This window comes from Pipistrellus hanaki, assembly GCF_964339955.1.
Source record: "Pipistrellus hanaki genome assembly, chromosome: 9".
Classification (NCBI taxonomy): domain Eukaryota; kingdom Metazoa; phylum Chordata; class Mammalia; order Chiroptera; family Vespertilionidae; genus Pipistrellus; species Pipistrellus hanaki.
In genome coordinates this window covers 48,017,886-48,044,769 of record NC_140511.1, presented here as the reverse complement: position 1 = coordinate 48,044,769, position 26,884 = coordinate 48,017,886, and the positions used below count along the sequence as shown (strand labels likewise).

Here is a 26,884-nt window from a genome sequence, read left to right as displayed (position 1 = left end):
AGAACTTTCTTTCTTCAGGTATGTTTCCCCTAAATTTAACATGTTAAACTTTGTAAATTTAAGGTATACAGCATGTTACTTTGATACATTTATATATTATGATTGCCATTGAAGCAATATTTATCATATAACATCTTTGTACAATGTTATTATCTATGCTCATTATACTATGCATTAGATCTCTATGACTTATTTACTACTTGTACAAGTTTGTACCCTTGAACATTACCAATCTTGTCTCCTCCCTCCCCCTCCCCCAAGTCCCCTGATAACTATCTTTTTTTTTTTTTTTAATGGTCTGACTTTTTTAGGTTCTACAGATAAGTGATAACTTATAGTGCTTGTCTTTCTGTGTCTGACTTACCTTGCTTAGCATAATGTGCTCATCATGGTCCATCCATATTGTTGCAAATGGCAGGATATCCTCCTTTCTCATGGCTGATTAATATTTCATTGTGTGTTCATACCACGTCTTTTTTATCCATTCATCTGTGGTTGCCATTTTGGTTGTTTTCATATTCTGGCTATTGTGAATAATCTGCAATTAAACATTGCTGTGCATATATTCCTTGAAATCCTGTTTCCTTTGGGTATATACCCGGAAGTGGAATTGCTGGATTGTGTGGTAGATATATTTTTAATTTTTTTTTAAAATACACTTCTGCAATCTTTTTTTTTTTTTAAATATATTTTTTATTGATTTTTTACAGAGAGGAAGAGAGAGGTATAGAGAGTTAAAAACATCGATGAGAGAGACATCGATCAGCTGCCTCTTGCACACCCCCTACTGGGGATATGCCGGCAATCAAGGTACATGCCCCTGACCGGAATCGAACCCGGGACCTTTCAGTCCGCAGGCCGACGCTCTATCCACTGAGCCAAACCGGTTTCGGCTATTTTTAATTTTTAAAAAATATATTTTTATTGAACTTCAGAGAGGAAGGGAGATGGAGAGAGAGAGAGAAGCATCAAGGATGAGGTAATACCATTGATTGGCTGTCTCATGCACACACCCCCACTGGGGATCAAGCCTGCAACCTGGGCTTGTGCTCTGAGTGGAAATTGAACTGTGACTTCTTGGTTCATTGGTTGACACTCAACCTCTGAGCCACGCCGGTCAGGCTATTTTTAATTTTTTGAGGAACCTCCCTATTGTTTTCCATAGTGGTTGGACTTATATTCCCACCAACAGTGTTCCCTTTTCACTACATCCCTGCCAACACTTAGATGTTAGCTTGACAGATGTGTGCCCTGCAGGGTATTCAGATGGACTGAAAAGGGAGGCAGTATCTATACTTGATGTCTTGCTTCCAAAATTCTGTCCTAGCTGTGGTTTGGAGCAGTCCTATCTGGATAGGTTCCAAACTTCATTCTCTTGTTAAAATAGTACATTGTAGATCAGGGTACATGAGTTGGACTAGGTTGGTGCCTGAAAGATTTCAAGCAGAAGGCAAATTATCAATAAAAGTAATGGCTTTATATACAATCTAAACTTATCTCACAAAGAAAATATGTTGAGAAAGTGAACAAATCTGCCTCGAGGGGAAAACATGGCAGTAACAGATGGTTTCTATTCCTCTTCCGCTGAAAAGCCTGGTGAGCAGCTTTCCTGCGTTTGTGCCTTAAAGAGGCCTTGTGGCCTGTTCAAGAGAGGGGCAGCTCATTGTCTGCTTTCTGGGCATATGTTTGTGAATGCAGACTCCTGAGTGCCACAGTCGGCTGGTGATGTGGGGCCACAGTACAGGCTGTCTCTTCAAGGAGTAGTTTCCTTCTTCACTTTATGCTGCAGGAGCTGTAAATATACTTCATTTCATATGTAGAAGAAGTGAAGGAGAGTCATGAATAGAGTGCAGTGCTAGACAGTTTTCTGTAGCTACCAAAACTCTGATAGCCTCATTGTGTTTTTAAAAGATGTCTCTATTTAAAAAGTGCTGATAATAATGTAGTCACCTGAAAGTAACAGCAAGATTAATTCTCATTTAGTTAGAAATTGGCCTTCCCTTTTCTTATTACGTGTGCCCCACTGATAGATGACAGGAAATAATCTCTGATTTGTACAGGGGCTCAGAAATTATCTGGAGGACAGAGAGAACTGAAATGCTGGGGCAACAAATGAGTTGAACACAAAACAAAAATTGGTTCTTCAGCATGCACTAGAAATAGAAGTGTGTTTTGATAGTACTACTATTCTGATGGACAGTCTGTTTCAGGAGTGTTGGTAACAAAGATACAGTGACATCTTTTAGTGCAGAAAGTAAACTGATTATAGCATGAGTGGCACTGAATTGGTGACTGATGTAACCAACAGGATCAATTCTAGGATATCCCAGAATGTCAGTATGCAAAGGATAGCATAATAATCTGGCTATATCCACTCCCAAGAAAAAGAATTTCATCACTGTTGCTATAGGTAATATGAATGACTATAGGATTGGTGTTGATGTGGTGAGGAAAGGCAGTTAGTTCATGTAACATTTTCAGGCCTGAAGAGAGGGATAGTTCAGTTGCCTTCAATGACTTTTGTCCAGGGTATAGCTTTGAAAGCTTAAAAGCTCTGCTTTAAACCATTGACGGATTGTTAAAAACATTATTTTTTATTTAATTAATAATTTGCTTTTAAAAATTAAACTTTTAATTTTAGATATAGATTCATATGCAGTTGTAAGAAACAATACAGAGATTCTCTGGTATCTTTTATCCAGTTTCCATCAATAGTAACATTTTGCAAAACTATATATTATCACTACCAGGATATTGACAATGATACCATCAGCATACACAATGGGCCCTGACCTGTTTGGCTGGGCCTTCAGCCAAATGGAGTGGTGGCCTTCGGACAGAAGGGTCCCATGTTTGATTCCAGTCAAGGGCATGTACCTTGGTTGCTGGCACATCTCTAGTGAGGGGTGTGCAGGGGGCAGCTGATCGGTGTTTCTCTCTCATCAATGTTTCTGACTCTCTATCCCTCTCCCTTCCTCTCTGTAAAAAATCAATAAAATATATATTTTTTAAAAAGGATACAGAATGGTTTCATTACCACAAGAATTTGGTTGCCCTTTTATAGCCTCTCATCTCTGACCTCTGGCAACTAACAGTTTGTTCTTTATTTTTAAAATTAGGTCATTTCACGAATGTTATATAAATGAAATCAGACAGTATATAATCTATTGGGATGGGCTTTTCTCAGTCTTGTGGTGCAGGTCTGTACGTGATGAATTCTCTTAGTTTTGCTTTACTTAAAAATGTTTTTATTTTGTCTTCATTAAAAAAAATTCTCACCCGAGGATATGATTTTATTGATTTTAGAGAAGGAGAAGGTAGGGGTTGGGGGGAGAGAGGGAAGGAGGAAGGGAGGGAGGGAGAGAGGGAGGGGGAGAGAGAGAAAGAGAGAGGGAGGGAGGGAGGGAGGGAGGGAGGGAGGGAGGGAGGGAGGGAGGGAGGGAGGAAGGAAGAGGCATGAGAGCGAAACATGATAGGTTGCCTCTATTTCAGATCAAACTTGCATGCTGGGTCTACCCTGACCAGGAATTGAACGACGACTTTTAGAGACTACAAAACCATGCTCCAGCCAACTGAGCTACACTGGCCAGGGCTTGTCTTCATTTTTTAAGATTTTTTATTTCTATTAATAGAATTCTGGGTGGACAGGATTTTCTGCCTCCCCGTCCCCCCCTTTATTATTTGTAAGGTGTTAGTTCATGCTTTCTAACCTCCATTGTTTCCGATGAGAAGGCAGTGGTAATTTCAATTATTTTTTTCTCCTTAAAGTATGTAGTATTCTTTTTTTTCTGGCTCCTTTCAAGATTCTTTTTCTTTAAATCTTTTTCTTTTCTCCCCTTCCTCCTCTTCACCCCCAAATCTGACTATGATGTACCTATGTATGTTTTGTTGTTTGTTTTGTATTTATCCTGCTTGGGATCCACTGAGCTGCTGCTTCTTCTTCTTCTTCTTCTTCTTCTTTTTAAAAAAATATATTTTATTGAGTTTTTACAGAGAGGAAGGGAGAGAGATAGAGAGCTAGAAACGTCGATCAGAGAGAAACATCGACCACCTGTGTCTTGCACACCCCCTACCGGGGATGTGCCCGCAACCAATGTACATGCCCTTGACCAAAATCGAACCTTGGGACCTTTCAGTCCACAGACCGACGCTCTACCACTGAGCCAAACCAGTTTCGGCTCCACTGAGCTTCTTGCATCTGTAAATTTAGTTCTGAAAAGGAAAAAAACAGCTTTTTCCTTTTTAGGTAGGGAAAAACCCATTTCTTCTATAGTATTGTGTTTCTTGCCTATGTATCTCCTTTACTACTTATGAAGAACACTTCACAAAAAGAAAAGAAAAAACAAAAAGAATATTTCAGCTGAGGCTGGTTTGGCTAAATGGATAGAGCGTCGGCTTGGGGACTGAAAGGTCCTGGGTTCGATTCCAGTCAAGGGCATGTACCTTGGTTGCGGGCATATCCCCAGTAGGGGGTGTGCAAGAGGCAGCTGATCGATGACTCTCTCTCATCGATGTTTCTAACTCTCTCTCTCCCTTCCACTCTGTACAAAATCAATAAAATATATTAAAAACAAAACAAAACAAAACAAAACAAAAAGAATATTTCACTCTGACACTTTTGGTCACCAACAAGCAATTCTCTGTAGTAGCTGGGTGCCCTACAGTCCTGACACTGTCAACCTGGAGATAGCATCAGATCCCACAGTTAAGGATTCAGTCTCACAAGACTGCTCCATTCAAATAGCAATCTTAAATACCAGGTTATCATCTGTGCTCTGACCATTGAGCTTCCAATGACAGCCCACCTGGGGTTTGATTAATTTGCTAGAGTGGCTCATAGAACTCAGGGAAACACTTGTGTTTATCAGTTTATTTATCAGTTTATTAAAGGAATGTGATAAAGGAGACAGATGAACGGCCAGATGAAGAGATACATAGGGTGAGGTCTGAAAGGTCCTGAGCGCAGGGGCTTCTGTCCCTGTGGAGTTGGGGTATATCTGGATGTGTTTGCCTGCCTGGAACTCTCTGAACTTCATACTATTGTGTTTTATGGAACCTTCATGTAGGCATAGTCAATTATTAACTCCTTTTCTTCCCTCCCTCCCTCTCTCTCTCTCTCTCTCTGTCTTTCCTATTTTCTCTTACCTCTATGGAGGATGAGGAGTGGGGCTGAAAATTCCAAGCTTCTAATCAGCGTTTGGACTAGCCCCCATCCAAGAGCCATCTAGGGGATTACACAGAGTCACCTCAATAGAATAAAAGATGCTCCTAGTACTCTTTTAACTTAGGAATTTTCAAGGGTTTTAGAAGCCTTATGTCAGGGATGAGGTTAAAGACTAATATTAGAATAAGAGATGCTGTTAGTGTTTTTATCACTTAGAAATCACAAGGATTTCAGGAGCTCTGTGCTAGGAACTGGGGCAGATATCTGTTTGTCTATTTCAATTATTTCACAATATCTTTTACCAAATTTGGGAAAATTATGTGTGTGTTTTTCCCCCACTACTTCTAAAAATATTGTTTTCTATCTCATTTGCTCTCCTTTCCTTCTGGGGCTCCACTTATATGTGTGTTAAACTTGTTAACCCATAGTTTTCTCAGGTCCTTTCTGGTGCCCTCCTCCAACCCCCAATTTTTCCTCTCTGTTTTGCAGATTGGATAATTTTTGTGAATTTATTTTTAAGTTCACTAACTCTTCTGCATAATTAATCTGCTGTTAAGCCCATCCACCGAGTTACTGTCTGTTTCTCTGTTGAGATCTATTTTTTCATTATTTGATCTAGCTCTTTTGAAATCCTCTGTGCTAATTTCCAATATTTGGGTCAACTCAGGGTTGGTTTCTGTTGATTGACTCTTCAAGAGAATGATGTTTTCCTGTTTCTTTAGATGCTGAGCAGTTTGTGACTGTTTCTTGATATTGAGATACCTATGTTGTAGAGACTCTGGATTCTGTTAACTTCCAATAATAGAGAGCATTGAATTTTGGTTGTTTTGTTAAACTCTATTCCCCTATAGTAAGCAGCAGCTTAAATCTCTGTTCAGTTTTTTTTGTTTTGTTTTTTTTTTAGCCTTAACTTGGTTGCTTGGGGTCTGCTCATTCAGAGACTTGGGCAGAGTTTATACATGGTTTGGGGGACCTCCTTTCTGGCTTTCTCTGGAATTTCCCCTTTTCACTTGTCAGCTGCGATGGTTGCCTTTTAATTCGTATTCAGGTTCTTCAAGCTAATAAGACTGTGGGCCTTTGTGTGAATTTTAGTCACCTCTCGTGGTTCAGACAGAGACCTCCCTGGCCAAAAGCCCTAACAAGGGAAACCAGTGTTGTTACCTTCTTCCAAGTGTTGATCCTCCTTCCCACTTCAGAATCTGTATGCTTTTTCTTCTTCAGTATCTTGGGATAGTTGTTTCTTTAAAAAATATTTTGTCCAGAGTTCATATATATATGCAAGAGAGTTGGTCTCATAGGAACTACTTTGCCATAACCGGAAGCAAAACCTTCATCATACTAGATAAAAATTATTCTATTGACAAAGTCAATTATTATTATTTTTTGTTCACTTAGAAAGTAGTTATTTAGTAGTACATGTGTTCTATTTTATTTTATTTTATTTTATTTTATTTTTTTTTAAATCAATCTTTATTGTTCATATTATTACAAAGGTTCCTCTTTTCTTCCCCCCTCCACCAGGTTCCCACCCCACCCTCTGCCCCCTCCCCATTCCCCATTGTCCTCATCCATAGGTGCACAGTTTATGTTCAGTCTCTTCCTCCCTCCCTTTCCCCGATAGTAAATCCCTTTTCAGATAGTAAATCTGTTACTTAGCATTTTCTCATATCAATAATACCTCCACATGCCCAATGATACACTTCACACAAAAGACATTTCCAAATAGGTCAACCAGCCTCATCCAGGCCCCACCCAAGGCACTCACAGATCAGCACCCCAGCGCTATACTAACTCAACACATCCAGATCTAAGCCTTCAGCACTTGATTCAGCAGACCCTCAAGTTCCCGCAAAAGTTTCCAGCCATGTCTGAGAGGCAGCTGTGGGCAGGTACAGGCGAGGAGCGAGCTGTTTCGGGCCTGGCTGCTCCGGGCCTGGCCTCTGTTGCTCTGGTTCGTTCCACAACCAGCTGCTCCGGGTCTGCTCACTGCCGCTCCCGACCTAGTTGCTCTGGACTTGGCTGTTGCTGCTACAGGCCTGGCCGCACCCGACCCTGCTGCTCTGGGACCGGTTGCTCCGGTCCCGGCCGCTCCGGGCCTGGCCGCTCCCAGCCTGACAGCCGCTGCTCCGGGCCTGGCTGCTCCCAGCCTGGCAGCCATTGCTCCTGGCCTGGCCGCACCAGACCCGGCTGCTCCGGGCCTGGCCGCTCCCAGCCTGGCAGCTGCTGCTCCGGATCTGGCCGCTCCCAGCCTGGCAGCCGCTGCTCCGGGCCTGGCCGCACAAGACCCGGCTGCTCCGGGCCTGGCCGCTCCCAGCCTGGCAGCCGCTGCTCCGGGCCTGGCCGTACCAGACCCGGCTGCTCCGGGCCTGGCCGCTCCCAGCCTGGCAGCCGCTGCTCCTGGCCTGGCCGCACCCGACCCGGCTGCTCCGGGCCTGGCCGCTCCCAGCCTGGCAGCCGCTGCTCCGGGCCTGGCCGCACCAGACCCGGCTGCTCCGGGCCTGGCCGCTCCCAGCCTGGCAGCCGCTGCTCCGGGCCTGGCCGCATCAGACCCGGCTGCTCCGGGCCTGGCCGCTCCCAGCCTGGCAGCCGCTGCTCCGGGCCTGGCCGCACCAGACCCGGCTGCTCCGGGCCTGGCCGCTCCCAGCCTGGCAGCCGCTGCTCCGGGCCTGGCCGCACCAGACCCAGCTGCTCCGGGCCTGGCCGCTCCCAGCCTGGCAGCTGCTGCTCCGGATCTGGCCGCTCCCAGCCTGGCAGCCGCTGCTCCTGGCCTGGCCGCACCAGACCCGGCTGCTCCGGGCCTGGCCGCTCCCAGCCTGGCAGCCGCTGCTCCGGGCCTGGCCGCACCAGACCCGGCTGCTCCGGGCCTGGCCGCTCCCAGCCTGGCAGCCGCTGCTCCTGGCCTGGCCGCACCAGACCCGGCTGCTCCGGGCCTGGCCGCTCCCAGCCTGGCCGCCGCTGCTCCGGGCCTGGCCGCACCAGACCCGGCTGCTCCGGGCCTGGCCGCTCCCAGCCTGGCAGCCGCTGCTCCGGGCCTGGCCGCACCAGACCCGGCTGCTCCGGGCCTGGCCGCTCCCAGCCTGGCAGCCGCTGCTCCTGGCCTGGCCGCACCAGACCCGGCTGCTCCGGGCCTGGCCGCTCCCAGCCTGGCAGTCGCTGCTCCGGGCCTGGCCGCACCAGACCCGGATGCTCCGGGCCTGGCCGCTCCCAGCCTGGCAGCTGTTGCTCTGGGCCTGGCCGCTCCCAGCCTGGCAGCCGCTGCTCCGGGCCTGGCCACACCAGACCCAGCTGCTCCGGACCTGGCTGCTCCCAGCCTGGCAGCTGCTGCTCCGGGCCTGGCCGCTCCCAGCCTGGCAGCCGCTGCTCCAGGCCTGGCCACACCAGACCCAGCTGCTCCGGGCCTGGCCGCTCCCAGCCTGGCCGCCGCTGCTCCGGGCCTGGCCGCACCCGACCTGGCTGCTCCGAGCCTGGCCGCTCCCAGCCTGGATGCTCCGTGCTTGGCTACTGCTGTTCTGGGCCTAGCTGCTCCCAACCCGGCTGCTCTGGGCCGGGCTTCTCCGGGCCCAGCCACTCCGTGTCTGGGTGTTCCTGGACTGGCCACCCTGGGCTTGGCCGCCTCTGCCTCAGGCCTGGCTGCCACTGCCCCAGGTCTGGCTGCTCCAGTGCTGGCCGTTGATACTCTTGTTCTGGCTGCTGCTGCTCTGGGGCCTGGCCACTGCTGCTCCAGGCCCAGCTGCCACTGCCTTGTGCCTGGCCACTCTAGGCCTGGTCGCCGCTGTTCCAACATTCTGTCCCTTTTTTCTCTTTTTTTTTTTTTCTTTTTTAAAAAAAAAAACAAAACACATTTATGTTGCAATGTTGGCTGGTGCGTTGAGTTCTGACGTAGTCTTTGATTTTTCAAGATCTTCTTTGTATTCTTTCTTAAGTAATTTTACTATCATTTGCTCTCACTTGATTTCTTCACATTGAGAACTTCTTTGGTTTCTTCCTCCTTGTCCTGGGAGCTCAGCAGGTTGGCCTGTGGCACCCCTTTGTTCTCCGCGGGCTCCCGCGCTGCTCCAGTCTGTTGCCGGGGTCGGCGCCGCCCAGGAAGTAGCCCCCGTCCTTGGCTCCGTTGCCAGCGCTCAGCAGTCGAAGGCTCAGGGGCACCCCCCCCACTGGGGGCCCCGTCGCCCGGCTCCTTGCTGGCGCCCCGCTGGCCGGTGTCCGGCAGGGGCTCCTGCTCCTCGTGGCGTTCCTCCAGTCTGGAGCTTTCTTTCTTCCTCCCACTAGGGGAGTCCAGGATCAGAGTCAACAGACTGTCCTCTGCGTACAGTGTGCGCGACTCCGGGGGCTCGGCCTTTCGCCGCGCTCCCAGGACTCCACCTCACAGCTCCGTCTCCCCCTGCCCGAGCCTGGGTCCCCAGGGACTGGCCCAGACCTGGAGTTCGTGGCGGTCTGGACTGAGGCTCAGAGCTGCTGCCGGAGGCTTTGTTTCTTCCGGCTAGGGTAATCCAGCATCAGAGTCAACATTCAGTCCTCTGCGCGCCATGTGCGCGCGACTCCGGGGGCCCCGCATTTCGCCGTCCCCCGGGATTGTCTCCCCCTGCCGGAGCCTGGGTCCCCAGGGTCTGGCACATAACTTGGGGCTCAGCGCTGCCGGTTCGGGGGTTCAGCCCAGGCTGGGGGTTCTATTTCCTTCCTGCTAGGGAACGCCAGGCAGCACCCAGCCCTCTCCTCCTCTCCGGCTGCGACCTCTCCGCGCGCGCATGCGTGCGTGCGAGCGCGCAGCATGTCTCCGTACCTTAGGCTTTTTTTCAGCTCCTCTGATTTTCCTTCTGGTTTTCTCCCTCCTTCCTATTGTAGAGTTTTCAGTCAGTCGACTACCTGTAGCTCTGGGCAATGTCCACTCTACATTTTAGTTGTATTCCCTTGAAATTGTTGTGAGCTGCTGCGGCTAGGTGTATACCCGAGCAGCCATCTTACATGTGTTCTATTTTAGACTTATTTAAACCTGCCCATTTAGGTTAATCTGTAAGTGATCAAAATGTTTCCGCCCAAATTAGAAGAAACACTTTGAGTTGTGGTTTCTAACCTTTTTGGGTCATGGGACTCTGAGACTGATGAAAATTGTGTTCTCTCCCCAGAAAAATGCACATATTAAATATTAATAAACATGTATTTATATTTAAACAAAATTTATATTTATACAAAATTTTATAAATCTTCAGAGACTTTAGGCTTTGAAGCTTTTCAGCAAAAGCATCCCTCCTTTAGGGTTATTCAAATCAAGCGAGTACCAACAGCCTAATAGCAATACAGATGTCAGTTTGTTTCTGGCTTGGTCAAAGCAGAGCAAGTAAACAAAGAACCTATTAGAAAGTCTTTGCAAGGCATGCAAGCTTAAAAAAAAATCTGCAATGATTTATCTGAACTGTACTTTCCTGGTGGCAGATTCACAAAGATAGACAACTAGTTGACTAATTTTTATCTAGCTTTAGAAATGGGCCTTAGTTTTGATAATCAATATTTGTATACTCTGTTGGGCAAATAATTGCTTATTATTTCTAGGACAATAGGACAGTTGTGATTGTGATGTCATATTCCTAATATTGTTTAACTCTTTTCAAAATATGTTTTTATTCATTTTTAGATTGGAAGGGAGAGGGAGAGAAACACATCAATCGACTGTCTCCAGCGCGCCCCCTACTGGGGATCAAGCCCACCACCCCGGGAATTGAACCTGGGACCTCTTGGTCCATGGGATGACACTCAATGCACTGAGTCACACCAGAGTGGCTTGTTTAAGTTTTCAAAGGTCTAAATAATTGAGAATTAGCTTATGATACGCATACAGGTCTCAGGAGGTAGGGCTAATGTTGGCATTCCTCAGGCATTAAGTCTCTAGTGCTTATTCTCAAAACTCAGCCCCCAGTAAAATGATGAAAAATTCAATTATTTTTTTTAAATAAAAAAAAAGAGCTGCCGAAACTGGTTTGGCTCAGTGGATAGAGCGTCTGCCTGCGGACTGAGGGGTCGCAGGTTCGATTCCGGTCAGGGGCATGTGCCTTGGTTGCGGGCACATCCCCAGTAGGGGATGTGCCGGGGGTGGCTGGTCGATGTTTCTCTCTCATCGATATTTCTAATTCTCTATCCCTCTCTCTTCCTCTCCGTAAAAAATCAATAAAATATGTTTTAAAAAAAAAGATCTTAGTTTTCTGAATCTGTTTTGTCTATTACTTTTCTCACACTCTTTATAGGGTAGCTATAATAAACATGCTTTGTTCTCAGGGGCTTCATAACTCTTCTTTGTACACCTCCCTTTTCCCTCTCAGTGAAATGCTATGCTTCTGTTATAGGCCCAATCTAGTACACAGGAAATTATTGTTTAAGGTTGGCACTCTCTGTGGTGCCTCCACTCAGAACCTGACTCTTTATCTTTAAGACTTCTTTATTCAGCTTGTTTGAAGAAGCGGCAGGAGGTGGAGAGGTGGTGGTAAGGACAGAGGATCTAAAGACCACTTCTCCCTGTAATTCATAGCTTCCCCTTTCTCTTTGTCTATGCTCTAACTCATTATGTCCACCTCTGGCTTTGGGTTTTTTTTTTTTTTTTTTTTTTTTTTTTTTTTTTTTTTTTTAAATTCTCTCCTTAAATAATCCCCCATTCCTCATTTCAATGTTCATTATGTCTTAGGAGGCACCTCATTGCCATCTTAGGAAAATAACTTTTTCTAAAGGCTTTCATATAGGGCAGTGATAACTACCCTGTTTCCTATATACAGCATGTCCTCAAATTACGTGGTTTCATTCGATGTCATTTCATTATAACATTGATGAAAAAATAATTGATTTTTGATTGGGGCTACTGTCTGTGTGGGATTGGCACATTCTCCCCTTTTCTGCATGGGTTTTCTCTGGATATTATGGTTTCCTCTCACATTCCAAAGATGTTCATGTCAGGGGCATTGGCTTGTCTGCATTGTCTCAGTCTGAGTGAGTATGGGTGTTAGTGCTCCCCGCAATGGAATGGTATCCTGTCCAAGGTTGGGTAATGATTTGCTCTGTCAGATGGCCACCTGCAACCCTGAACGGGAATAAGTGGGTTGGGAAATAATGATCTTACTTGTTTGTATTAATCTTTTTTTTTTCTTTAATATATTTTATTGAGTTTTTACAGAGAGGAAGAGAGAGTTAGAAACATCAATTAGAGAGAATCATCGACCAGCTGCCTCTTGCACACCCCCTACTGGTGATGTGCCCGCAACCAAGGTACATGCCCTTGACCGGAATTGAACCCGGGACCTTTTAGTCCGCTGGCCGACGTTATATCTACTGAGCCAGACCTGTCTTGGCTGTATTAATCTTTCATACACACACACACATATGCACACATATATACCTATTACAATATATTTCACATTTCATTGTTTAATATTAGAAGTGTTTTGGGTCTTTATTTAGAAGTTTAGAGATGTTTTTGTGACCAGAAATATGCAAAAGGAGCTTAATTCTAGTTTATATCAATTATCCTAAATGAAATTTAGTTTCATTATACGTCTTTTTGCTAAAAGTTGCAGTTTCCAAGAACCTATTGATGACGTTAACTGAGGACTTACTGTAGGTTCAAATATTTTGTGGTTTTTGCTGAGGGGATTTTCTAGTTTAATAAGGAAGAAATGAGCAAACTGACAATTAAAAGCGAAGAAGCTTAGCAGGAAGAAATCCTTATCTTCTCTCAGAACTGAACACAGTTTAAAAATACATTCTGAGAATCTCAGACTGTAGACAAGATCATTATGTCGTCTGCTTGTTGTTTAATTACTTGGTGCTGTCAGCGTGGACTTGGAATGGTAGGCTCTTCGCAGGTGTCACTGAAAGCCCGGGACAAGCTCTCCAGTGTTTAGGGCTTCATTGCTCCTGCGGTACCAGCTGCCTGCTGCCGAAGATTACCAAATGTAATTTAAGAAATGAAACTTGTTCGAAAGAGTTTCAGAAAAATCAGTTTGGAAGAAGGGATCAGGAAATGAGAGGAATTGAAATTATGGTACTTGCTTTACTAACAAAAAGTTGAAAAATTGTCAGAAGTTGAAAATTATGAATAAGTGGGCTTACATGATAATAGGCAAAACCTGAGAGAATGGAAGTGAAGGTTTTTGTTTTAAAATAAGTGACATTATTAGTTTCTGGAACAGGTGCCTTAGAATTATTACAAAATATTCTTTAAAAAATGTTTTTAAAGAGAAGAAGGGTGAGGGAGGGAGAGAGAGAGAAGAAAAGAAGAGGAGAGAAGAGGAGAGGAGAGAAAAAAAGAGAGAGAAACATTGATCGGTTGCCTCCCACACACACCTCAACTGGGTATTGAACCTGAAACCCTTTCGGTGCATGGGATGACACTCAACCAACTGAGCCATATTGGCCAGGGCCAAATATGCTTTTAAAGAATTTTTTTCAACATCTCTGGGATGATTTAGAGTGAAGGACTGTCTGACTTTAGGTCACCCCAATTCAGTATTGGTGAAGAACGCATTTTTCTTAGTAATCACCAGCCCCTTTGGGTTTCAAACCAACTTATAAAAACTATAGTTGGAACACAATTTATTATATCAACTAGAGCATGTGAACTGGATCCTGTATAAGTTTGTCTGAATAGTTAGACCAAATAAACTGAAGATTTGGAGTCTCCCTGTGAAATGGTTATTGGCGTATGTTCTTTTTCCTACATATATTTGATAGTAAGGTCCTTAAGGATAGTTGCTCATCTGGATTATTTTTATCCCCCACAGTACTTAAGGCCTTTCTATAGCATAAATAATTAGATATAGAATTCAATTGAATTATCCTTGATCATATTTCCTACATATTTCTCTATGACTCCTAATAAACTCCTAATAAATTTATTTGACATATTTAGGCACATTTAATTTGTTCCCAACTCCATAACCCCTAAGGAAAATCAATATTTGGGATAGCATACTTTGGATAAATCACTAGTGCCTTTTAGTACTTTGATACCAGTTGAGCTCTTCATCCTATTATACTATACTATAATATTTTTCAAATTGAATTTTAACCATTAATAGGTCAACAATTAGCATATTTAGTTTTAATGATATAGAGCAGAAATTATGAGAGGTAATGACATAGTAAGGGTAAGTATTTTGTGAAATTTTTGTTTTAGGTAAATTTAGATATATATCGTGTGTGTTTATTGCTTCATGATGAAAAATTTGTTTCATACTGGAGTCATGGTCAAAACGTTTGAATCACACTACTTTATTGTAATACTCTGTTATTTCATTTGTCATATAGCATTATGCCAGTACATACAGGCTTCTAAAGCCAGGGACCGTGCCAGCCCTTTCATTTCCAGTACAACTGAAGGTAAAAACAAAACAAAATTGAGACTACCCACAGCTTTCTGGTGCCTCTTACATATATCTCTCTGGTGGCATTTCGTACCCTTTGACCTCCTAACTTTCTTGTGCCTATTTGACTAGTAGATTTTTCACATATGTATCCCTCTAGGTGGTGGGTTCTTTGGTTCTTCCTCTTTTCACTTAATGCTCTGTTTTCAATATGCTGTAATGTTTTTAGGAGGAAGATGGGGGAAATAAAGGAGAATTTCAGAAATTTCGAATTGATAAAATAGCTTGTTAGATTTACCTTGAAATCTGCTTTCTTGCTGTTCTTAAACTTTAAGTTACTTTGTATTTTTTAAGAGATCATAGAAATGCATATTTCATTCTGAACTTAAAACCATTTATGCTTCAATGCTGTTATTAGTTGACTTTAAGCAAACTAAAAATGGCATTCAGAAAAAAAAAAGAGACGGATATAATCCTTTATCATTCCTTGTGCTTTCTCCCCTCTCTCCCAAGAAAATTAACTGTTGGGTTTGTAGTAATTACTTTCATTTTAATGAAAAGGAATGATAGCTAATGGTGTCCAATATTAACCATGCTAAACTTTCAGCACCTTTACTTACCTAATAACTTTAATACCTTTCCTATTCTTAGATGCCTGGCATTTCTGTACTTGCTTTGCCTTTATTTCTGTACGTTGCTGGACTACCAAGCTCAGACATTCATAACCTGTGATTGCAAAGGACTTTGTGGAGATGATTTACTTCTTTCTTTTTCTTATAGGAGAAAATTTTGAGCAGACACCATTAAGACGAACATTCAAATCTAAGGTCCTTGCACGATACCCTGAGAATGTAGAATGGAATCCCTTTGACCAAGATGCAGTGGGAATGGTTAGTATTTGTTAACTACAAATAAGAGAATTTACAAGAGTAAATTTTAAAAAAGGGATTATACATTGCTCATGATTCTGCATTTTGATCAGTAAGTAGATATTCAGAATACATATATCAAAATACTAAAAGTCACAGTGTATTTCTATTGTGTCAGACAAATATATAGTAATGGGTCAGCAAACTTTTTTGTGTAATATTGAACAATTGGTTGCTTATAGCATTGCGATTCCATAAGAGTGAGGTTTAAAAGCAATCTCAATCTGTGTTATACATGTCTGAGTTATATGACGGAAATGACTATTTTTGTTTCATCATAATTTTAAATAGGACATGTATAAACACAATGCTGTTACTTTTAACAGTCTTGGAGAGCCTCGAGTTTTTTAATGCCTAGTCCAGTGCTTATGTTATGTTCTAAAAACACCTAGGCTTTGGGAGGTCAAGGTCAAGGCTAATGGATATAACATAAGGTAGGTCCTTATATTTGTTAATCCAGGCTGCTGGTAGTTCATTTGGATAGCCAGGTTTGTGTAAAATGAAAATGGGGACGGATTGATTCAGGTCAATTTGATTAGCTTTGCAAGTTTCTTTATATAATCCATCTGAGTTAAAGTGAAAAAAGTACATCTTTATTCTGATTATGTCATCTCCTTGCTTTGTATGAAATGAGCACCCTTTTTTCTCTGAATAGAAAGAAGGTTTTTTTGATGACAAAATCTGTGAGCTGATAGAGTCTAAAACTTTATTTTACTTTAGATATAAAGTTGCATCTATCTGATTTTTAGATATATTTCTAGCATCATCTCTCAATACGTGCTATCATGCTGCTTTCTTTTTCCTCCTTTTCTTTGTGCATTTTTTTCCTGTCTCTCAAATACCCTTCTATTCCTTGTCTACCTGATGAATTCTAATATAACCTCATCTAGGAAACCTTTTCTGATGTTCCTAGACTGAGTTGTCTGTTCTTTCTTCCCTTAGCACTTTGTATATACTTCTCTATATCCCTGATAACTGCATTATCATTTTATTTACTTGTGTATCTTATTTAGAATGGGAGACCTTTAGGACAGATATTTAGATGTGTTGACCTTCTTTAAAAAATATTTTATTGATTTTTTTACAGAGAGGAAGGGAGAGGGATAGAGAGTTAGAAACATCGATGAGAGAGAAACATCGATCAGCTGCCTCCTGCACACCCCGTACTGGGGATGTACCTGCAACTCTGGTACATGCCCTTGACCGGAATCGAATCTGGGACCTTTCAGTCCGCAGGCTGATGCTCTATCCACTGAGCCAAATCGGTTTCGGCTTAGCTGTGTTGATCTTGATATCCCAAACACCAGGAAGTGGATGCTCTCTAAGTAAAGAAATAGTGGTGGGTGTTCCTAAAAGAGGGTCAGCAGTGAGTATTCTCACCACTTGTTTCCTTGTCTTTTGCAGCTATGCATGCCCAAAGGGCTAGCATTCAAGACCCAGGCTGATCTCAGAGAGCCACAGTTCCATGCCTTTATTATCACAAGGGAGGATGGCTCTCGGACATTTGGGTTTGCCCTCACGTTTTATGAGGAGGTGACTAGCAAGCAGATCTGCAGTGCAATGCAGACCCTCTACCACATGCATAATGCTGAGTATGATGTCATACATGCTCACCCTGCTGATGGTCGAGACCACAGTGACATGGAGGATGGTGAAGGCACTCCTGGGACCAAGCTGCAGCGCTTCAACTCCTACGACATTAGCCGGGACACGTTGTATGTCTCTAAGTGCATCTGCCTCATCACGCCCATGTCCTTCATGAAAGCATGTCGGAGTGTTCTGGAACAACTTCACCAGGCAGTCACTTCACCTCAGCCGCCTCCACTGCCCCTTGAGAGCTACATATACAACGTTCTCTACGAGGTGCCACTCCCACCTCCTGGCCGGTCCTTGAAGTTTTCTGGGGTCTATGGGCCAATAATCTGCCAGAGACCAAGTACCAATGAGCTTCCCCTCTTCGACTTTCCTGTCAAAGAGGTCTTTGAACTGCTTGGGGTAGAGAATGTGTTTCAGCTTTTTACTTGTGCTCTTCTGGAGTTTCAGATTCTGCTCTACTCACAGCGTAAGTCAGTGCTTACTAGAACTCTCTTCTTGCATAGGGTCTCCCTTTCCATGTCAAATACAGTGGGGCTGACTGTAAAGGTTCAAGGGTTGTTAAAATTTGAGCAAAACTCAGATCTTTATCAGGTATGTGGTAGATGGCAAACCAAAGGACCATGAGAGGGATACTAGTTCTTTTTGTTGTTGTTAATCCTCACCGAGGATATTTTTCCCATTGTTTTTTTAGAGAGTGGAATGGAGGGAGGGCAGGAGAGAGAAAAAGAGAGAGGCAAGGAGAAAGAGAAACATGGACGTGGGACAGAGACATTGATTGATTACCTTCTGCTCTGGCCCTGACTAGGGACAGGAATCAAATCTGCAACCAAGATATGTGCCCTTAACAGGGAATTGAAGCCATGATCCTTTGATATGTGGGCTGATGCTCTAACCACTGAACACAATTGTCAGGGTTCCAGATACCTTTTTTAAATTGAAATTATTTATTGTTTAAAGTATTACATATGTCTCTCCCCACCCCTTGCCCCCAAATTGACCTCTCCCTGGCCACTCCCATCCCCCAGCAGATACAGTTTTTAAAAAATGGAGCAAGAACTTAAGAACATTGCAAAAGAACCAGAATACCTGTAGATTGTTGCAGTTTTCCCTAGTTTGCACTTTATTGTCTTTTGATACTCCTAATTCACTTATAGTATTTTAGTGACTTTGCATTACTGAATCTTTTTAAAGCATTCATTTTTGTTTTCACAGAAACTGATCGTTCTTTTCCCTTATATTTCACCACTTGTTTACATATACACTATTTGGTTAAATTATATAATCCAGTTATAGGTTCAACTAACAAAAATAAATTGTTGACATTAGTTTTTTTATTGCAAAAATAATGTATGCTCAAGGTGTATACTCAGAGGTAAAACATTTTTAAAGGTAGTAAGGTGAAATCTTCCCTCTTTCTCTCTCGTGGTTGCCACAGACAAATTTTTTTGTGTGTATTCCTAATGAAAATTATAGTTTTAAAAAACAAATAATATGTGGACAAACAATGCAGAGAAAGTTGTAAGTTTTCTTCTTTTTGATCTAGAGTTCTACCCGTGACCTCTTAATTATTATTATTTTTTAAAAATATATTTTATTGATTTTTTACAGAGAGGAAGAGAGAGGGATAGAGAACCAGAAACATCGATGAGAGAGAATCATCAATCAGCTGCCTCTTGTACACTCCCTACTGGGGATGTGCCCACAACCAAGGTACATGACCTTAACTGGAAATGAACCTGGGACCTTTCAGTCCAGAGGCCCGAACGCTCTATCCACTGAGCCAAACTGGTTTTGGCTGATCTCTTAATTATTTTAATGTCCTCTTCCCAAATATTTTTAAACAATACACTATTTTTATGTAAACATTGAGTACACACATGTGTTAATTTTAAAATTAAATTTATGGGGGTGACATTGGCTAATAGAGTCAGCTAGGTTTCAAGTGTACATTACTATGATACATAATCTGTGTATTGCATTGTGTACCCACCACCCATAGTCAAATCATCTTCCTTGATGCACTTTTCTGTAGTGTAATAAAAATGTTAGTGACTATGGCCTTGGCTGGTGTGTTCAGTGGTTAGAGCACTGGCCTGTGAACTGAAGGGTTGTGGGTTTGATCCCTAGCCTGATTGGGATGTATGTAGGAGGCAACCAATCAATGTGTCTTTCTCACATTGATATTTCTCTCTCTTCCCCCTTCCTCCCTTCTTCCCTTCCTCTCTTTCTCAAAGGAAAAAATATTTTTGGGTGAGGATTAACAACAAAATATTACAAATGATGAAGTTTTAGTCAATAATTGCTATTTATTTACATTAGTAGTTTAAAAATAACAAAATGATTTCCAGGTCTTGTTCTTCTTTCCTTAGCCATGAGCAGGGTGATAACTTTCAAAGCATTAGTAAGCAGAGGTAGGATTCTTTGTTAAACTTCTACCTAGTTTGATATCAGTTTCTTTTTTTTCTTTCTTTCTTTCTTTTTTTTTTTTAAATATATTTTATTGATATTTTACAGAGAGGAAGGGAGAGAGATAGAGAATTAGAAACGTCAATGAGAGAGAAACATCGACCAGCTGCCTCTTGCACACCCTGTACCAGGGATGCGCCCGCAACCAATGTACATGCCCTTGACCGGAATTGAACCCGGGACCTTTCAGTCTGCAGACCAACGCTCTACCACTGAGCCAAACCGGTTTCAGCGATACATACCAGTTTCTGTTCCTACTCAGTCTTCCTCATTTTCTGGAAAGCTTCTTGTTACTTATAACTTCTTTATGAACCAAGCTGTGATTATAAATGATGGGGTAGGTTTTCAGTACATGAAACCACTAGCCCTTATGAAAGCTCATTTGAAGCTAGCCATTCCCGAAGGATGACTTTAAAATGTATCTTTCTTTGTTGTCCCTTTTTGCCTGAAAAAGGGACATGCCATTTGTGAATAGTAATTTTTTAAATATATCTTTATTGATTTCAGAGAGGAAGGGAGAGGGAGAAGAGAGATAAAAACATCATTGATGAGAGAGAACCATTGATTGGCTGCCTCCTGCACCCCCTCCACTGGGGATTGAGCCTGCAACCTGGGGATATACCCTTGGTCAGAATTGAACCCGGGATCCCTTAGTCTGCAGGCCGACTCTACCCACCGAGTCAAACTGGCTAGGGCTGAATAGTAATTTTTTTTAGTTTCAATTTTAATGGGTCCATTTTGTTGGCTTTGCTAGTGTATTTATTATCCATTAAAAAAATAATAAAACAGATCTAGAAATTGCATTCTGAAGAAGAGCTAAGTTTTGAGCACAAGCCTTCCCCTCCACTCTGTCTTTGACCTAATACAAGAGTTTTGAGTTATCAAAGTCAAGTCTTGTGGGTCTTTCAAGTTCTAGGGAAGTGTTAAAATAACCCATTTGTGCTGTTCTCATTCAGGAAAGGTTGTAGCTTCTTATAGAATGTAGACATATCAGAGTGGTAAAGAGTCTGTCTGGGCTTCTATGCTGAATAAACGGAGACCTAGATTACTGTTCTTTTCATTTCACTTCCACTTAAGAGAATCTACTTAACATTCTGGTTTAGCAAGGTACTATTTATGATTTCTATAATATTTTCACATTAAATTTTATTATAAGCAGGGACCTGTATGTAGGAGAGTATAGTTCAACTTGTGATCTGTTAAGGTCTCTGACACCTACTAGGGAATCACATGCATACCCTTGCTGAAGTTTATTCTGATTCTTTCTAAATATGAAATTGTAATTTTAACTTACTATTTGATAAGCAAGTGCCTCGTTTTTGACTGTGTGTTTTGTTTTTGGCCTAGATTACCAGAGACTGATGACTGTGGCGGAGACAATTACAGCTCTCATGTTTCCTTTCCAGTGGCAGCATGTCTATGTCCCTATTCTCCCGGCTTCTCTCCTACATTTCTTAGATGCTCCTGTTCCATACCTGATGGGCTTGCATTCCAATGGCCTGGATGACCGGTCAAAGCTGGAGCTGCCTCAGGAGGTGAGAGAAATGTGGAGTTTGAGTGCTAATGCCTCTGGCCCAATGTAGGATGTTCATTCTAACTAGATTTAAAGCATGCTTTTAAATAACATTGTTTTACTTTTTATTTTCCTACAATTACTAATAGAGCTGTTTTACCTTTTTAGGTCATTTTATGACTGTTATGAAACTAGATGGGAAAACAGCTTTCCTTCTCTGACTTTTTTGAAAATATGCTTTTATTGATTTTTAGAAAGAGAAGTAGGGAGAGGGATAAAGAGATAGAAACATCAACATCGATTGGCTGCCTCTTCCCCCCTTCTGGGGATTAACCCAAACATGTGCCCTGACTGGGAATCTAAAGGGTGACCTCTTAGTTCCTGGGTCGACACTCAACGATGAGCCACACTGGCCGGGCCCTCCTCTGGTTTTCTTAGACATTAGAAAGGTCTGGGAAGAAGACTTTGGAACATGACTTTTTCTCCTCCATCAGAATTTTTTTGGGGAGGAAATTTTGGGAGAGTAACTGAAGAATATGAGTAAGGGGATCTCCTGTTTCTGAGCAGCATTCAGGTTATTAGGCATATCTGGACAGCATGCTTGATGAAATAGCTGATTCAGATCACTTTTATAATATTTAAATTATAGTCAAATGCATCTCTGTACTCTTTTATTTCTCTCCTTTGGTTTTAGAATTAAAATGTCTTCTTGTAGCTTTTTTTATTTCTACCTCTTTTGCTCCTTTGATTCTGTAGAGCTTTGTGCTATTTTGGATAGGACAAAATTAATAAAGGAAGAAAATATCTAAATGACGGGGAAAACTATTGAATTGGAGAATTGGGTTTTCATATGTATTTGTCTACTCTACTGATAAAAATAGGGTGTTCCAAAAAATTATATACACACTTGAAGAATTATAAAGGCAGTGTTTATTAAAATACATTTCATTTTCAAAATTGAGCTATCAGCTGTGAAAATGTGTATACATTTTTTAGGGTCACTGTGTATACATAAAGAGTAGATACCAAAGATTGGAGAACAGGGATTTTTTTGTTGTTTGTTCTAAACATGCATGTTTAATATTGATATCTCTTCCTAGTAAACCTAATTATAATTTTGTAAAGTCAAAATAAAGATAACAAAAAATGGTTGAAACTGTAAAGTCAAAAAGGCATGCTACATGCATAATCTAATAAATAGGTCACTAGGCAACAAGCCAGATTTGTCAGTTTTATTTTAATCTTTGGCATTAGCTTGCTGTATACTTAGGGCAAATTCTGTTCCCTCTAGGATCTCTCAGCATCATTTTTTGTTTTTAATGAAATGTTTTATTAGTATTTATTTTTTATTTTATTTTGTGTTAATCCTTATCTGAGAGTATTTTTTCATTGATTTTTAGAAAGAGTGGAAGGGCATGGAAGAGACAGAGAGAGAAACATTGATGTGAGAGAGACACATTGCCTGGTTACCTCTTGCACACCCTGAGCACCGGGCTAGGGACCTAGCCTGCAACCGAAGTACGTGCCCTTAACTGGAATCAAACCTGGGACCCTTCAGTCCATGGGCTAACTTTCTATACACTAAGCCAAACTGGCTAAGGCTCAGCATCATTTTTTGTGTGTTTCACATTTATGTTTGTATGAAGATGCTTCAAGGACATCAGCAGTTTTCTTAGCAGGCTTGTTTGAGAAACCTGAGAGTTCACACTGTTCTGGGTATTGGGGCTTTAGCTTTTGCAGTTTTCCCCATCATTGCTGCATCCTTTGATTCTCCCTGTGGTCTGTTTGGGAAGGAGTGGTGACATGGAGACTATAGAATACCTGTCTGTACTTAAGCAATTATAGGGTTTCAGGGGGCAGTTTCATAACTGGATATTTTCTACATTGATTTTTAGCAGATGACCTCTGGAATATCTGTGTATTACTCATGGGTACACATAATGAATGGAAAGTGATAGTATTGTTGAAAGACAACTTTGGGATGTCTCATAAATGGTACATCCTATTTGATAAAAGCCTAATATGCTAAGTGTCCATCCAGTCATCTGGTCAGCCATTCAACCAGTCAAAGTGTGATATGCTAATGATATACTAAGGCCACTCAACCGCTTGCTATGATATGCACTGACCACCAGGGGACAGACGCTCTGACCCATAGGTTAGCTTGCTGCTGGGATCTGGCTGATCAGGACTGAGCAAGACAGGCTGGACATGCTCTGGAGCCCTCTCACAGCCCCTTCTCATCTGGCCAACCTCCCATGGCCCTCCCCAGCCCCGATTGTGCACTGGTGGGGTCCCTCCACCTGGCCTGCACCTTCTTGCAATCCAGGACCCTCAAGGGATGTTGAAGAGCCAGTTTTGGCCCGATCCTGCAGGCCAGGCTGAGGGACCCCACTGGTGCATGAGTTCATGCACCAGGCCTCTAGTATATAGTAAAAAATTCTAACAGTGCACAAAAGCATAAAAAATAATGTGAAAATTACTTCAAATTTTACCACCCAGAGATAAATACTTTCAAAATTTTGGTGGGCATCCTGTGGTATGTTTATGCTGCTAAAAGGAAGCTTTGAGACAGTACTAGGGAAACTGACCTGCGCCTGTGCAAAAGGGCATTAGGATACTGGGGTAGGGCAAGCTTGATTTATAAAAGGGACTTTATCACAACCGTGGGGAATGTCCAGCCCTCAGGCCAAATAAGGCGCAAGAAATCATATGGTCTGGCCTTGCCAAGGCATTAAGGATGAGTTATTTAAATGTTTGACAAAATATAATAGGCTAATTTTTAAGTTGATAATTTTGGCCTGTGAATGGTATTATAAATATCCAAATGGCCCTTGGCAGAAAAAAGGTTCCCCACCCCAGATCTAGAGCGATGTAGAGTGTACATTCCCTGACCCTCCGCTGTGTCAGAATTCATCAGTTGCTGCTCCATCTTTGAGCATCAAAAGTCTCAAAAGCTCTTTGTTTCTTCTTACACCAACACATGATCTCAGCTGGCCCTGAGCAAGTGAGAGTGCTGGGTTCCTTTGTGAGGCATCCTTTGTCCTGCCCTTCTCTTCTGGGTTTCTTTGTCTGAGTTCAGGAAGGAGACAATTCATCTACAGCTATGTCAGGAGGAGCACGCAGAAGATATGAGTAAAGAAGGGGGTGCTACTTCTTTCTATCTTGTGCCCTTCTTTCTCTCCTACTTTCCCTCGTCTTTCTCAGGATACTCTTACAGTGTCTTTTCCAGGTAATTTGTGGATTGGGCTTCCCTTCAGTGAATAATATGGAGAGAGACGAGGAGGTCAGGCTGACTATGATTTGGTGTTAGGAACTTAGGGCTGGGAAAGGGCATTGTGATCTCCTGCAGGAAGAGACTTGGGAGAGATTTTGGGATTTGGGGGATCGTGTGGTTACTACCTCAGAACCATTAAGTCTTCACATGGCCTTTCCCAAGAAGGCAGGAGGTTAATTGAGGAAAACTGATCACTTGGATTTAGTGCCTCTTCCAGAATACATTTTTTGTCTGCCAGTCTGTTTTGCAGTTCTCGTCTCAGCTGAGGAAATGGGTGAATGAGGAATTTGAGGCACACTTTTGTTCCTCAGAGCCCTCCCTGACCTGGCAGGAAATAGCATGAGGCTATTCTATGAGGCTAGCAATTGAATGGCTTCCTTTTTTACTTTGCTTTCTTTCTTTAAAAAAAAAATATATTTTATTGATTTTTTTTATAGAGAGGAAGAGAGAGGGATAGAGAATTAGAAACATCGATGAGAGAGAATCATCGATCAGCTGCTTCTTGCACACCCCCCACTGGGGATGTACCCGCAACCAAGATACATGCCCTTGACTGGAATCGAACCCGGGACCTTTTAGTCCACAGGCCGACGCTCTATCAATTAAGCCAAACCAGTTTCAGTATTTTGCTTTCTTCTTTTTACCTCCTTTAAGCCAACTCTGCAAAGAATGGCTAAGTGGAATCTACTCATAGGCACCTCTCTTACTCTAGCCCATCTGTGAAGTGTGCTCGAGTGGCTTCCTCTCCTCTAGCCACCTCTGATCAGGATTGTAACTTCAATATGTGGATATAGTATTTGGAGTTCATAAAATTCTTTACAGACATTCTGTGTTGGCTCACAGCATTGGGAGAGAAGCCAACTAAGCATTGTTGAGCGGATGCAGTTATTTTTAGCTACCTCTGTGGTTTCCTATCCCACAGACTGCTTTTTTCTTCTGAAGAGGAGAACCCATGGGGTAAATGCATTGTGCCTCTGGTGGGTCACAGCACTTTCTTCTGTTAGCTGTATGGACAGGGCTAAGGAAGCAGGCAGGTGGTCTTCATGACTAGATAATTTAATTCTGTCTTTACTATCTTTTAAAATTATTTGATCTGAAAGCATTTATAATTTTAAAGTCTTAATGGAATAAACAAAAATAGCTTATTTTTTTTAAAAATATATATTTTATTGATTTTGTACAGAGGAAGGGAGAGAGATAGAAAGCTAGAAACATCTATGAGAGAGAGTCATCGATCAGCTGCCTCTTGCACACCCCCTACTGGGGATATGCCCGCAACCAAGGTACATGCCCTTGACCGGAATTGAACCCGGGTCCCTTCAGTCCCCAAGCCGACGCTCTATCCATTGAGCCAAACCGGTCTCAGCAAAAATAGCTTATTTTTATATCTTAAACATTATTGGTCCTTTAACATAGGCAGGGCTTCAAGTTGTTATTTTGTGAGGAACTCTAGAAGGCTAAATTTAAAGTGATTCTTCTCCTAATCTTTGAATCATGGATATAGGAAAGTTTCTCTCTCTCTCTCTCTCTCTCTCTCTCTCTCTCTCTCTCTCTCTTTTAATAAATCTTTATTGTTCAGATTATTACAATTGTTCCTCTTTTTTCCCTCTATAGCTCCCCTCCACCAGGCTTCTACCTCACCCTCTGCCCTTACCCCCCTCACCCCACTGTCCTCATCCATAGGTGTATGATTTTTGTTCAGTCTCTTCCCAAACACCCAATTCCCCTTTTCCTCGAGAATCATCGGTCCACTCCCTTTCTATACCCCTTATTTTATTATATTCACCAGTTAATATTGTTCATCAGATTTTTTATTCCCTTGGTTTTTAGATTCACTTGTTGATAGATGCATATTTGTTGTTCATAATTTTTATCTTTATCTTCTTCTTCCTCTTCTTAAAGAATACCTTTCAGCATTTCATATAATTCTTGGCGGTGATGAACTCCTTTAGCTTTTTTTTATTTGTAAAGCTCTTTATCTGGCACAACTGGGGATGTGCCCACAACCAAGGTACATGCTCTTGACCAGAATCGAACCTGGGACCTTTCAGTCCGCAGACTGACGCTCTACCACTGAGCCAAACCGGTTTCAGCAAGAAAAGGACATCTTAAAGTGAAAAGATAACTATGACAAGATATGTGTAACTCATATGACCTATCAAGTACTATTAGCATCAGCAGATAATAAAGAAGTCCTTCAAATCAGTAAAAATGATGATAAGTAACCCAATAGAAAAGCAGGTTAAAAACATGAAAAGTATTGCATAAAATATACACATTTTTAAATTTCACTAGTGATCAGAATTCACTCATTTCAGTGGCAAAATTAAGCAATTCTGATGATACCAACATCAGCATATTTTATTATGGAATTTTCTTATCTAGTACTACTGTATATATACACATCTATTTATTGAAGTTTTATATTCTACATTAACAATGTTAATTAACATTTGTTATGTACTATGGGTTAGCACTGTGCTGTCTTTGACATTTATTTGTTTTGAGGATTCTCAAAACAACCTGTGATATAAGTAATATTCCTGTTACATGAATGAAAGAGACAAATTTTTAAACAGCAGTACAGTTCAGTGAGGG

At 42.2% G+C, this 26,884-nt stretch overlaps 1 protein-coding gene across 2 annotated transcripts in view; it reads left to right on the top strand.

The window, feature by feature from the left end:
• DENND5A (DENN domain containing 5A) overlaps positions 1 to 26,884 on the top strand; it is an 81,995-nt gene that overhangs the window by 16,306 nt on the left and 38,805 nt on the right. For both annotated transcript variants that reach the window (XM_084893466.1, XM_084893465.1), the window contains exons 2-5: positions 14,450 to 14,521; positions 15,286 to 15,395; positions 16,839 to 17,496; positions 20,844 to 21,031. In XM_084893466.1, coding sequence (XP_084749592.1) covers positions 14,450 to 14,521; positions 15,286 to 15,395; positions 16,839 to 17,496; positions 20,844 to 21,031 — 1,028 coding nt within the window. The remainder of the gene's footprint in view (positions 1 to 14,449; positions 14,522 to 15,285; positions 15,396 to 16,838; positions 17,497 to 20,843; positions 21,032 to 26,884) is intronic.